This window comes from Leishmania major, chromosome 35 (genome assembly GCF_000002725.2).
Source record: "Leishmania major strain Friedlin complete genome, chromosome 35".
In the NCBI taxonomy this organism is placed as follows: Eukaryota; Euglenozoa; class Kinetoplastea; order Trypanosomatida; family Trypanosomatidae; genus Leishmania; species Leishmania major.
The window spans coordinates 1,078,741-1,091,622 of NC_007284.2; the positions used below are offsets into that span (position 1 = coordinate 1,078,741).

Below are 12,882 nucleotides of genomic sequence, written 5' to 3' on the forward strand. Positions count from 1 at the left end.
GATTAACAAGGGGGGGGGGAATGTGCACGCGCGTACACACACACACACACAGATAAAGAACAGGAAGGCGGTAGTGCAACGGCGGATGGCATAGCGGGAATGTACCGAGAGGGGGAGGGGAGTGCGTTGACATGCGCATGCGAGCAGCGGTCCCGAGCCACAAGACTCGCCCGCCATCACCTCTACTTCGCGGCAAGAAGGCGGAAGATGGCGGAGGGTGAGACGGTAGCCATCATAAACGCCTCTCGAATCGCCGATGTCGCGTGACTTCCTGCCGGGAGCGTGAACTGCATTACACACGTCATGCCAAGCTTCCGTGCCGGTTTGAGGAAAAACTTGCGGGCCGCATCGCCACGAATGCCAAGGCGTGCAACCATGTTCTTGCCCGTCCGCCGCGACATGGGCGAGTGGCAGCGCAGAACGCCATCCTGATCGTGGTAGAGCGACGCCTTGATGCGCGTCGCACCGGCATCCTCCTCCCAGTCCCAGCCGCGCTTTTCATCCACCAGGTAAAACGACATGCTCACGGGCAGCTGCACGAGCGGGCGGAAAGCTGCGCGTGGGGCGAGGCGCATGTCTGCCAGGCCCTCGACCCGAAGCTCTTGTGCGAGGGCGGCAAAGAGCGCGTCGCTGCTCTCCTCCGACAGGAGGGGAAGGTGAGCCACATCTCTGCCAAACGTCGGCAGCACAACATCCGTGAGGCGGTACTGGGAAGCTTCCGCTTTCGTGGCAACACGCCGGTAGGCAACCGCCGTTTGCGCGGCTCCGATTCCCTCAGCTGTGAACGCTGACCAGTCTTGATGTGCCGAAGAGAGCATCGCGCCGTTGACGTGATCTGCCGCACCGGCGAAGACATCTCGCGCGTTATCCGGCTCAGCGGCGTGCTGGCGGGTCAAGTCTCGTACGCGAACAACGTCACCGACTACGACGGTGTCACCACCGCGTTGCCAGCGGAGGGAGGCCAGTGCGTTGAAGTGCACATCTGTGATAGCGTGCAGCGCCTCCTGCAGTACGAGCGGACGCACCGCTTCGCGAATGATCTGCGCCGAGTCATGGTGACGCGGGGCGACATCGGCTGCCCGCCGCACAAAGTCCAGAAGCAGGTCGTGATGCGGCGGGTACAAGCCGGTCTGTCGCGTACGCGCGTACACCTGCATGTCACCCTTGACGGCAGCTTCCATCCCTTCAACCACGCTGACCCAATCACGTCGCGAACTGCGCGGCGAGGCGAGGACCTCCTGCAGCACAGGCATCTCCCGCTGGACGTGGGTGGTGCCCTCGGTGAGGCGCCTCATGTAGCTTTGGAGGAATTCGCCGTACTCGCGACGCAGCAGCAGCTTCGCGTCTTTGTAGACGTAGTAGAGCCCAACACCGTGCCGGGCTGCGTGGGAGTAGTTTAGAAACCCATTCTGGGCAATACTTCGAAGCTGCGGGAGCACATCACCCAGGCTGCCTTGCACGTTGCGCAGGGTGATAGTGTACCGGGTGCTGGGAAGCAAGTGCGGAGGGAAATGGTCAGCGCTGGAGTCGACACACACCTCCTGCATCGGACTGACGTAAACGTCTCCGGCCCCTGTGTGCCACAGCTGCTCTCGCTGAAAGGAGTTGCTCAGTAGTTGGGCTGCCTGGGCGCCATCACAACGCAGCCAAACGTAGCGCGACGCGCAGCTGACAAAGTCAACGGGAGAGAGGAAGTGAAACTGCATGTGCTTTGGCAGTCGCTCACGCAGCTGCCGCTCCACCACCGTGTCTGGCACCCCTTCGCTGAGGAGGCGCACGACGAGGCTTGTGCGAGGCTTGGCATCCGCTGGTGTAGATGAAACGAAGGCGTCGCTCGGTAGCTCCTCCTCCATGATATAGTCATCGAAGGCCCACTTCATGAGCGCCACGGGCCGGCGCGCGTCCGCTGTCCGGGCTGCTGGCGCATAGCGTGAGCAGGTGATGCCGATAGACCGCTCCACCTCCTCCGCGCCATGGGCGTGCTTCCTCGACAGGCGGTAATGGAGGCGGTCTTTCGTCATGCGAGAAAGCGAGAGCGAGGGTTAGGTGATCCGTGCCCTGTCACGAGGGGGGGGGAAGCCGCACTGGCGACGGCGCGTCTCGCCGCACCGACGGAGGGGAGACGGGAAGCGGGTTGCACACACTGTTGGGCATGCGGTGATGAGGAGACCCGAGAGCAGGCGAAGAAGTGTATGGACAACAGCGACAGGAGGGAGGGGGTTCGCGCGGTGAACGAAGAAAGCATCAGTAGATGCGCTACAGGGTGAGCAACGTGGCATGCGATAAGACACGCAACCACGCAGGGCTACAGGAAATCCGCGCTCTTTGCTTGAACTATATATATATATATATATAAGCACGGCAGCGAGGGAGGGAGGAACAACTTCACCGGCATATCGCGGCAGCAAGTCGCCTCTGCGAGTGATGCCTGCAGGTCCGTTTCACTATGACCTCTCCTTACAGAGTCTTCTGTGCAAACTCAGAGTACGGAGTCGCACGAACGCTTCCGACCTACTTCCCAGAGGAACACACACACACACACATACGCGTACACACACCAGGCCGCCCATGCGCACGCGGTGAGACACGAAGACGAACACCCCGCACATCACAGGCTTGCTAAAGTCCATCCACGAGAAATACGTGCACCTTCGCGTCGATCGGGCGCTTGAGCAGAAGCTACACGTCAAAGATGACTACAATCACTTGATGGACGGCTGCTTGCGTATTTGCTCCTGCGGCTGCGGCTTGGTAGGCTGGTTCGTCGAGTCACTGCCCAGGGCCATTGCCTGGAGCTGCTGTCGTCGCCACGGCGGCATACACCGGTACGCATATCCGCCATGAGGTGCCATCATGAAGTACGGCCGATTCGCCGACACGCAAAACGAAACACACGTAACAAAGCCCAAGTGACCGCTTGCCACCCCGCTCAGCCAGTACGTGGCGCCCATTCCGGTAAAGAACTCACGACTGGAGCGCAGCAATCGTGCCTCCAGCGGTTCAGAGGGGATCGGGTAGCGGTGATAGAGGCGACGGCCTGTCGAAGTGAGTGGTAGCCCCTTTCGCCATCCGAGAGTGCCGATGCAGATTGCCCCGGTCCACAGCCCCGCGTTCGCAATAATCGCCTTCGTCCATGCTTGACCCCAGGAGTTATGCTTGCTGCTCCACATGGCCTCCGCCATGAAGTAGTGCAGCGTCGCACCCGCCAGAATACCAGGGAAAGCGATCCATGCCGTCTGCCTCATTGCACCATTCACCGTGTAGTTGATGCGCGATTCCGCAAAAATGGATACCGCGGTGCCGAATGCCGTGATGCAGAAGACGGCGACGCTGGAGATGAGAACACCGTACGCAACACAGCAGAGTGGGCAGCACTTCTCACTCTCCAGCTGCAGCCGACGACTAGCGGGGATCAAGGAATCCATTGTGTCCCCTACGCTGCTGAGCTTCTCGCCGTCCACCTTGGTGGCGCTGAGAATCGAAATGCGGCTCTTGTCCAACGCCATTCGTTTTAATGCACCGCACAAGAGACAACTGCGTTTTGTTTGGGCTACCGAGCACGCTGCTCGCGCGCCCCTACACTTTGATTTAACGGCGAACCGGTGGTAGGAGAATGCGAGTGGCGAAGAGGTGTACAGTCAAAACGAAAGGAAAGGGAGAGAGAGGGGGGGGAGGGGGGAACGGGGAAGAAATAGACGTGTATGATACGCAAGCTCTAAGCTGGCGCCTTGCCGACAGAGGGCACGCGGCAGCCCGCTTCCGCATGCGTACACGAGTGGTAACGCGCGCGCACACACCTCACGATACCACACAGCAGTCACCACGCCGACAGCCATGGAGACAACACGAGGTGGTCTCGACCCCACCACCACCCCGCGGATTAGGTTGCCCTCATACTTTTTGGCACACACCGAAACAGTGCGAAAGAGATGCAAACTACACACACACACACAAGAAAACAAAAGAGAAAGAAGAACAACCATGCGCAGGAGCCACAGCCTCCACTCCTTCCCATGTGTGCCTTCACAGCCCACGACAGCTGATGCGTGGTGGAGAGGTGTCAAGGGAGATCGGCAGAGCTGATACCTGCCGTGGAGATTCACATCCTCCAGTCAAATCGACGTGAGCGAGGCACTTATGCGTGAAAAGGATGTTGCGCAAACCTCATCGGGGCGGAGTGAGGTGGTAGGTTGGGGAGGGGGGGGGCAGGGCAGCTGGCTATGCGCGCACCCCAGCACCGACGTCTTCTTAGATCCTCCTTAGATGAGGGACTATGCATTGAATCACGGGCTAAAGAGAAGAACAAGCGAAGAGCGAGGCCGATGAATCGCCGCACATACCCTTAGACACTCTAGGCATCGCCAACGGCAGCCGAGGATGCACCCACGCTGGTCCTTTCCTTTTCGAGGGCGCCCGTCAGCGCTGCATGCTCTCATACCGCGTTTGCTTCGACGCCGCCGTGCCAAAGACGACCACGCGCTGGGTCGAGGTGTTGTCGAAGCTGTTGATGCGGCGAATCATGGAAATGTCATCTGGAGACAGCGTTGCCACCTGCCCACAGCCCACGGCGGCTGTAGCACTGTCACCGCCCCTACGGCCACTGCGCTCTACGCCTGCTGCGGCGGCCGCGTAGTTCCGGAAGATGCCAGTGAAAAACGGCGCGGACGCCGCGCTGGCCTCAGTCGCAGACGTCGCCGGGGCCGAATCGGCATCACCGCGGGCTAAGGGGACGTTGACGGAAAACGACGCCGACGTGACGGCCGCGAGGGGTTTGGCCGACTTTTGCTGCTGCAGTGCCTTGGCGCGCTCGTCCAGCTCGACCTGCTCCTGCGCCCGTAGATGTCGCTGCTTCAGCTTCCAGATCTCATGCTTGCGGGCGAGCGACCTCATCACCTGATCTTGCTCTTGCGACGCCTCCTCATCCTCCTCAGCCTTCCGACTTTCGGCCGGCGTCGTGGAGAAGGACGGAAGTCGCCCCTCCTCGCTCGAGCTAGCTCCCAGTAGCATCATCTCGTTGCCTGTAACTGGGTCGCGCTGCATCATGCGCCGCGCGTGCTGTGAGGTGGGCGAGGACGAATCGGCTGGCATCCAGTTCGCCGCCTCATTGTCTTCCTCTCCAATAACGAGCTCGTCAACCGGTGTTCTGAAGTCATTCGCCATCGCGCTGTCCGTGCGCGTACGCGGGTTGTACTCGTCGTCGTCACCGCGCTGACCATCCTCAGCACCGCCATGCTCGCGTGGGTGCTGTGCAAGGCTCCGCGTCTGGCTCAGCGCCTGGGACTGTGTGAGCTCGCGTGATACCATCTGCTCAAACTTCTGCCGCTTCTGCTGTTGCACATGGGCGAGAAACCGGTTCGTCAGCTCCCCTACAACGTCTGGGGACCACGCGCTGCTGCTGGACGGCGAAGACGGCGACACAAGCGACGCTGGTGAGAAGGCAGGCGAGTGGGGTCGAAGCGACGAGGGCGAGCAGACACCCGTCTCGGCAGGAGAAGTGCCACCGTCATTCGCAGCGTTGCTCTTGATGCTGGTGTCCACAAGTAACCTGTTCGGAGGAAAGGAGAGGGGGCTAACAAGCGCATCGGTAGCGGCTTGCAGCGGCGACGGCAGGGAAAGCGTACGAGAGAAGACGTCCCTCATGTTCAAAGTTTTCGCCTGCTTCCGCAGCGCTCGCTGGGAGTGCTTGAAAGCTGCTTGCACTTCGGCAGCCTTGGCCTTCTCCTGCGCGCGCCGCTTGCGATCACCCTTGCCACCCTTCGCATGCCCATCTTTGCCGTCGTCTTCTCGTCGCCTTCGCTTCTTGTCCAGTACCGCTGATAAGACCTGCGTCGCCTCTGCACAAGCAGTCGCCTGCATGGACTCGTCAAGGAAGACAGACGAGTCGGCTCGCGGAAAGCTTTCGACCCACTCCGATGTGACGCTGTACTTGCTCTGTATCGCATTGCCTCGCGCCACATCAGCGCCATCTTCGCCGTCCGCTTTCTGCTCTTCCTCGTCTCCCACGCCTCCAGCGTGGGAGTTGTGCTGCGGAGCGCCGTGATGCTCGCCGGCCTCCCTGAAAGACAGCGGTGGTGAGGGCAAGATGTTTTGCGAGGTGTCACCAAGGATCACGTCGCTGCCCTCCGTGTCCACCAGAAATAGCGTCCTCCCGCTTATCCTGGACTGGGCAGCGTCATCCACGGAAAAGGGAGCGTTCGCACCTTCGTCAGCCACGACCGCCGCCTCAACGAAGTTTCTCGTGAGTTTGTCCTCCTCTGTGCACCCCACGAGAGCGGAGGCGCCGAGGGCGGTGATGGCTGGAGAACAAGCGGAGAGAATGGTGACTTCATCCTTTCCATCACCAACGGCAGGCCGGGGTGGCTGTGTGACGGTGGCAACCTCCGGCGACGGGGCAGACGGCGACGTCTCGCACATGTCTGGCGATAGCGTCTCTGTTGGGCGCATTCTCGACTGCGGATGTGACTCTGGTCCGCACTGAGCAAAGGCGCCGGCTGCGCGGGGATAAGGGCAGTCTCGTGGCGGGGCGGCCGGGGGGTGTTGGGCGAAAAGCAGGCGTTGCGGCTACGTGGATGCTGAGAACTATCTATGAAGAGATGTGTGTGTGTCTATGTGTGTCTATGTGTGCCTATGCGCGTTTTGCTTGCCTGCTTGCCGTGTGCCTATCCACACCTTGAAGCCGATTGCACGCGCATCAGCAAGAAAAAACAGTGCATGGCACAAGAACAAGCAAAGAACAGAAACAGACAGAGGGAGGGATCGGTACAGAACGATACGCTCACCCTGCAGCGCCACACCAGGAGAGAGAGAAACAGAAAGACAGAAACGTGCAGCTGAGCGAGGGGGAAAAAAGTGCAGCAGCAGCAGCACTGCGGAGAGGGAAACCCGTTGAGAGATGTGCACCTCTTCTGCATCTGCCCACATATATATATATATATATGTATACCTTTTCCGTGGCTGCGAGCCACGAGGCCTTTCCCCGGCGCCGTGTCAGCATCAATAACGGGTTATGCTCGGCCGCTGACAAGGCGGCTGCCCTTCATGCATCGTCACTCCCGACAAACGTGTCAAGGCCACGGTGCAGTTGAGCTCGCTTGTGAGCACATACACTCACACGCACGTCAAAAGCGCTCCAAACATACAAGTGTCCCGCCACCAACGTCACTGTTGGTTGACGTGGAGGCAGCGTCCACCATGAGCACATCTGCACCTGCAGCTTCAATGGACGCACACATACACTGACCTCGGTTGTTACTCGAGCTGAGCAACGACGGCTGCTTGGCCCGTCTGCTGGGCGCAATCCATCGGGCTCATGCCCGCAACATTCTTTGCCGCCTTCGAGGCACCATTCCGAAGCAGCACCGCCACCACCTCTGCCCTGCCAGAGAGAGCGGCGAGGTGCATGGGCGTGCGCTTTGCGGCATCACGCGCGTTCACGTTGGCGCCTTCGTCGAGCAGCGCTTCCACGACACGTACATGCCCACGGTCTGCGGCGTAGTGCAGCGGCGTCCACCCTTCACTGTCGGCAGCGTCGATGTTGACCTGCTGCGCGTCGCTGCCGTCGAGAATGGCTTTCACAAAGGCGTTGTTCCCCGAAAAGGCGGCGTGGTGGAGCAGGGTGAGCTTCTGATCATCGCATTCACTGAGGCATCCACCCTTCTGCACGTACGCCATAAAGCGCTCGGCATTACCGCGACGACAAGCGTCGTAGATCGTCTCCGCAGGGGGTTCCCGCCGTGACGTGGTGTCGCGGGGGGAGCGAGTGCTTGACATTGTAGAGCGGCTGCTGAAAGGTGTCGTTGCTTCCTTTGTTTCGTTTTGTTCGAAAGCGGAGGCTTTGTGCACGGCGAAGAGCAGATGGGAAGCGAAGCCGGGATGAAAAATGGGTTCACTTGTCGAGTGAGACAGGCAGCGTTCTCGAAGTTGTGAGCTGCAAGAGCCTTGGTGAGGTCGGGAGTGTTTTTTTTTTCGCGGAAGAGACCGGATTGCACGGATTCTTCACTGTGCGTGCCCCACTGAAAGGCGTGCACATCGCCGGACATGCCCTTGATTCGGAGACGGCCACAAAAAAAGAGCGGGCTTTGTGTGCCGCGGAACCACCAAAGCTGCGCGCCCCTCCGCAGTCGACACCGCGTGATGCCAACAGTCCTGCGCACCGCGCAGGAACTTCGAAAGGTGGGGTGGAGGTGACAAAAACGGCTCTACTGTGTGACGCGAACAGGAGGAGGGAGTACAGGCAAGAGAACACACACAAACACACACACACACACACGTAGAGAGGCTCGCAGAGAGCATTGGAAAACACACCAAAAGCAAGGAAGTAGGGGTGGTGGTGGTGTGAGGCGGGTACAAGGCGGGTGGAACACCGACAAGAAGGGGTGAGAGACGACACGATACGTGACCGGAACCATACAGGGAGATCGACAGAGAGAGAGAGATACCGTGCACGGATACACATGTACACAAGCATTCAACGACGCTTCACAGGGAGGTAGGGGCGGGGGTGGGGTGTACGTTGTCACGAGAAAACAACCCCCAACCTCGAAGAAAACAAAACAAAAATACCATGGCAACGGGCGCATAACGAGAGAGCGTAGGATGAAATCATGAGTGCGTTTTTTTGTGTATTCGTGCGGACAGCGGCAAGAGAAGAGGCTGAAATAGAGGGAAGAGAGAAAAGTACCTCACCACGAACACGCCCTCTACCCTTGTTTTATTTTTTCACTCTGCACGCCCTCTTTCGCGCTGACGGCGGAGGGGACGCCGCCATGCGTGTCATCTCAGAGTGCAGTACATATACTCTGTTTGAAAGCCAAGCAGCGCGCGGCCGTCAGTACGCTTGTACCATCAATATAATAGGCAACTCGTCAGCGTGACTCGAACGTGTCTCCTACCCGGCCCTCGCATTGCCTACTGTTGGGTAGGGCAGCCTGGGTCTGTCACTCCGAGGGGGATGCACGAAGGGTGGCGACCGGCATGATGGAGGCGGCTGTGTGGCGGGGTGGGTGGGTAGCGTTGGAGGCAGGAGCCGTGCTCGGATGGCGGAGGCGGTGCATTGCTGCGCGGCGTGTGTGTTTACGGTTTCCTCGTACCACGCAAATGGGGCCTGTGGGTGGCCGGGGCTCTAGTGGAGTTGCGCTCACGTTGTCTGGCAGCGAATGAGAGTGTTCAGAGACGAGAAGATATGACTTGTTCAGTCTGCAGACGGCTTTCCCGACAACGTCAAAGGCAACAACGTCTGTGAGCGAACGGGGCACATACGCACTCGCCCCTCTGGCCGCCACAGAGCAGCACGCGCACACACATCCGCTCTGAAAAAGAACACACCCAACGAGATCTCGATGAACCAGACACCACAGTGCAAAACCAACCGACTCACCAACAACAAAAAAGCAACGAAAAGGACGAAGAGCCGCCGCACCTGTGCTCACGACAGCACAACAGGGGAGTAGACAACAGTCGCCCCAAAAAATGATCATAGAAACGAAAACAGCACAGCGCACATGCACGAGGAAGCGGAAAAGACGCGCATGCAGAGAGGAAGTCATCAAAGAAAAGAAAAAACGAATACCACTCAACCAGTCGAGAGAGCCGACAGACGCCCGCATGACAGCAACACAACCACGAAGAGACACAGACACAGCGCGAATCTATCCACCACACAACCGGCGACATATTTGCATATCGGACCCAGTACCAAGGAGGTAGACGAGTGGCACAAGACGCTGCTGCCTCCTCCTCGTCTCGCTCCCGTGATCTGCCTTATCTAATGCGTCCAGATACACCGACGCTATGGCTGGAGGAGGAGAGGAGAGGGTGCGGCACTTCTCGCTCTTATCGCGCATGAATCTCTTCTCGGTCGCCTCCGAGAAACTCCTAGACATGGACAGTGAAATCGCTGCAAGCTGCAGCCTGGGAAGATGTGTGTGTGTGTGTGTGTGTTTGTGAGAGGGGGAGTGCAGACATCGAAAGCGAGGACGCCACAATGTAATGATCGAAGGAAAGAGAGAACGACTCGACCCGCAGCACGTATACAAAGTCAGACGAAACGAAACCGAGTGGCAACACAAACGCGACCTCAAGGGCAGGTAAAACAGGAAAGAAAAAACAAAGGTACCAATACCTTTTTTGTTGGCAACCACACTTCTGCAAAGTCTCGCTCTTGTGAGCGGAATGCGCATCTGCGGAGCGATCAAGCAAGGGAACGGGCAGCGAGGAACGGAGGCGCTACGGCACATGCACACTTGGGCCTCTCCCCGACGCGGCCTTCACTTTTTCGGCCGCGCCGCGGGCTTCTGACTTTGCTCTGCGCCAGATTGTTGCATCAGATCATCAATCGAGTGCTCGAGATCATCGATGCGGAGGCTCATCTCATCGATGCGACTGATGATGCACTTCGACATTTCGTCGAAGCGGGCTTGCATCTGCTGCATCAGCCCCTGCACATGCGATGTCACCTCTTGTGTGCCACCCTGGGGCACAGAGCTGGCCACCATCGCGGCCGGTGCGGCAGCAGAAGCGGGAGTGGTGGGTGTCACGCTGGTGACACTCTTGCTGCGAGAGCCGGTGGCCTTCGGCGGCATAGTCGATATTACAATAGTGGTCCCTAGTGATAAGACGAAAAAAAAAACTACAAGAGGCGCTGGAGAACGATGGAGTGAGAGATCAACGGAAAGTCAAGGAGCCACAAGATGACAAGAAAATGAAAACTTGCTCGCGGAAGAGAGCCAAAGTCGTTTCTTAGGACCAAAAAAAAACAAAGAGGGGGACAGAGCCGTGTAGAATGTCGACGATGGCGTAAAGACGAGTGGAAGCGAGAAGAAAATAAACGGCTTTAGCGCCGACGTACCTTGAAGGGTCGGACGTCTGTGTGCAAAAAACGGGAAGTGGTGAGGAGGGTAAGAGGATCGATGCGGCTACTGACAGTGTAGATGTGTATGGCAAGCCCGTGCTGCTCTTGGCGTGCGCGCGTCCTCTTCAAGTGATCTTTCGTCGATACAGTGAACGAGAGACCTATCTCGACCGCAGGCGTCACGAGTGCAGCTGGGGGGGGGGTGAGCAGTGAAACTGAAGCGTCGAATGTGGTGCTGAAACGTGGTGTGCCTGAAAAAGAATGCGAATCTTACACTTACAGCCGTCGAAGAAGCACAAGAGAGGGAAAAGAGGGCCAACGTAGAGCGATGGCACACGTGCGCGAAAAGATGCATGCATGCAAGTTGCCTCTTGCCCAAGAGGTGCTGGCAATCGCCACAACTGCTGTTGCGTGATGGGCATCCTGCTTCATTGTGGTGACAGATTGTATTTGCGGTGCTGGAGCAAGGGCACCGGCACCGCTTTTTTTCGATTGAGCGTCTCTCAGACTGACATGATTGTCAGCTGCTTCAACTCTTATGTTTCGTGTGCACTGACTTGGGTTGGCTCGTCACGTTCGGATTTGATTACATTGCAGAAGACTACTTGTTTCCGTGTTTTGTTTTCGGTGCGCGCGCCATGCACATCTCTACACACCTCCGAGCAAAGCATATCAATCCACGGAGACAGTAAGCAAAAAGACTCGCGACAAGCCGTACAACACCCCAAAGCTACTTTTCGTACCGACACTAGTCCGGGGGGGGGTAAGATACTGACACAGAAGGGGTGAAGAAAACGCGAAGAGGTCAAGTGAGAGGACACTGAAGCGTTTTGAAGTGCGAAAAAGGGAAAGCAAGCAACAGATAGTAGATTGCGTTGCCCTCTGTTCATTGCACAAGTCCCGACAGCTCGACTGCCCACACCTCCTACACCCTACCGCTTGCTGTTGTGTAGCCACCTTGGGAGCCTCCCTCCCTCTGTCCAGCCGACACACACACACACACACACACACACTCACACCGAAGCACCCGCACACATTGTGGTGCCTTTGCCAGTCTGGAAAGGTCAGAGATGTACGCTGGCTGCGCCCTTTCTTTTGGGGAAACGCACCGCCCTCCCCCCTTACAAGAGCAAATCACCATCGCCCGAAGAAAAAAGAAAGTACAGTCACGCACTTAAATACGGAGTCTCATCAGGGCACATACATGCCTACATATCAAGTCAGCATGCACCGCAGGCTCGCTCATGGCGACAGGGAGGGAGAGAGGGAACAAGATACACGCCAACATCACATATAAAGAACGAACAGAGGCGAGAGGAATGGGATCAAAGGAAAAGCAGAAAGCATAGTGGCAGCGAGAAAAAGAGCGAGCGAGCGAGAGACCCCAAAAGGAGGGCCACCGACACGAAGAAAACAACCCAACAAACAACTGCCGGGACCGACGCACCCTCACAAAGAAGAGCAGCAGCAAAACAAGGACGAAGGCCTGAGCGAGAGGGCTGCAGCAATACGACGCCGCATGGCCGTTTCGTGCACTTTTTAGGGATGCGTGTGCGTGTGCGTGCGCGAGTTGTGAGTGAGCTGCAGAGCGCCACCACCGCTGCGGCCACAGGCGAGGTTCAAAACAGCATCGTCGCACACCGACGCGTGCAAACCGACGAACACCATAGCGTGAAGGAGAAGGGGTGCAAGCAGGGGATGACGGAGGGAATGCTCTGTTCTGTGAGGGTGAGGGGGGGGGGAGCACGAAAAAAAAGGCAGAGTGCAGGATTGCCTTGCCTCAGCAGTAGCCCTCGCGTAGCAGTGATAAGCAATGTAGCATAACGTACAAGACGAAGAAAAGACTCATTTCTTTTCCCGGGTGTCTAGTCTACCCACGAACACATCCACAAAAGTAAACGCATACACAAGCACAGCTCACCAGCCTCTGCCGTACAACGGCTACACTCGAATCGTCTAGTGCAGACTGCCCTGCCCAAAAATCGAGCCACGCGCCTCAGGAGCTCTTCTCGTCTCGCCTTCGCACATGCGTG

General features: G+C 58.0%; 5 protein-coding genes across 5 annotated transcripts; all 5 read right to left on the bottom strand.

Moving 5' to 3' along the window:
* Positions 1-182: 182 nt before the first annotated feature.
* On the bottom strand, positions 183-2,021 carry LMJF_35_2640 (conserved hypothetical protein; the record flags this gene model as incomplete). Its single annotated transcript, XM_003722609.1, has 1 exon — positions 183-2,021. The coding sequence occupies one exon, from the start codon at positions 2,019-2,021 to the stop codon at positions 183-185; it is 1,839 nt and encodes a 612-aa protein (XP_003722657.1).
* A 681-nt stretch (positions 2,022-2,702) lies between these two features.
* LMJF_35_2650 (conserved hypothetical protein) lies at positions 2,703-3,506 on the bottom strand (the record flags this gene model as incomplete). Its single annotated transcript, XM_003722610.1, has 1 exon — positions 2,703-3,506. The coding sequence occupies one exon, from the start codon at positions 3,504-3,506 to the stop codon at positions 2,703-2,705; it is 804 nt and encodes a 267-aa protein (XP_003722658.1).
* A 910-nt stretch (positions 3,507-4,416) lies between these two features.
* LMJF_35_2660 (conserved hypothetical protein) lies at positions 4,417-6,414 on the bottom strand (the record flags this gene model as incomplete). Its single annotated transcript, XM_003722611.1, has 1 exon — positions 4,417-6,414. One exon carries the CDS (start codon positions 6,412-6,414, stop codon positions 4,417-4,419), a length of 1,998 nt encoding a protein of 665 aa, XP_003722659.1.
* Positions 6,415-7,248: 834 nt separating this feature from the next.
* LMJF_35_2670 (putative ankyrin repeat protein) lies at positions 7,249-7,770 on the bottom strand (the record flags this gene model as incomplete). Its single annotated transcript, XM_003722612.1, has 1 exon — positions 7,249-7,770. One exon carries the CDS (start codon positions 7,768-7,770, stop codon positions 7,249-7,251), a length of 522 nt encoding a protein of 173 aa, XP_003722660.1.
* Positions 7,771-10,265: 2,495 nt separating this feature from the next.
* On the bottom strand, positions 10,266-10,493 carry LMJF_35_2680 (conserved hypothetical protein; the record flags this gene model as incomplete). The annotated part of the gene is made up of 1 exon (XM_003722613.1): positions 10,266-10,493. One exon carries the CDS (start codon positions 10,491-10,493, stop codon positions 10,266-10,268), a length of 228 nt encoding a protein of 75 aa, XP_003722661.1.
* Positions 10,494-12,882: the final 2,389 nt, after the last annotated feature.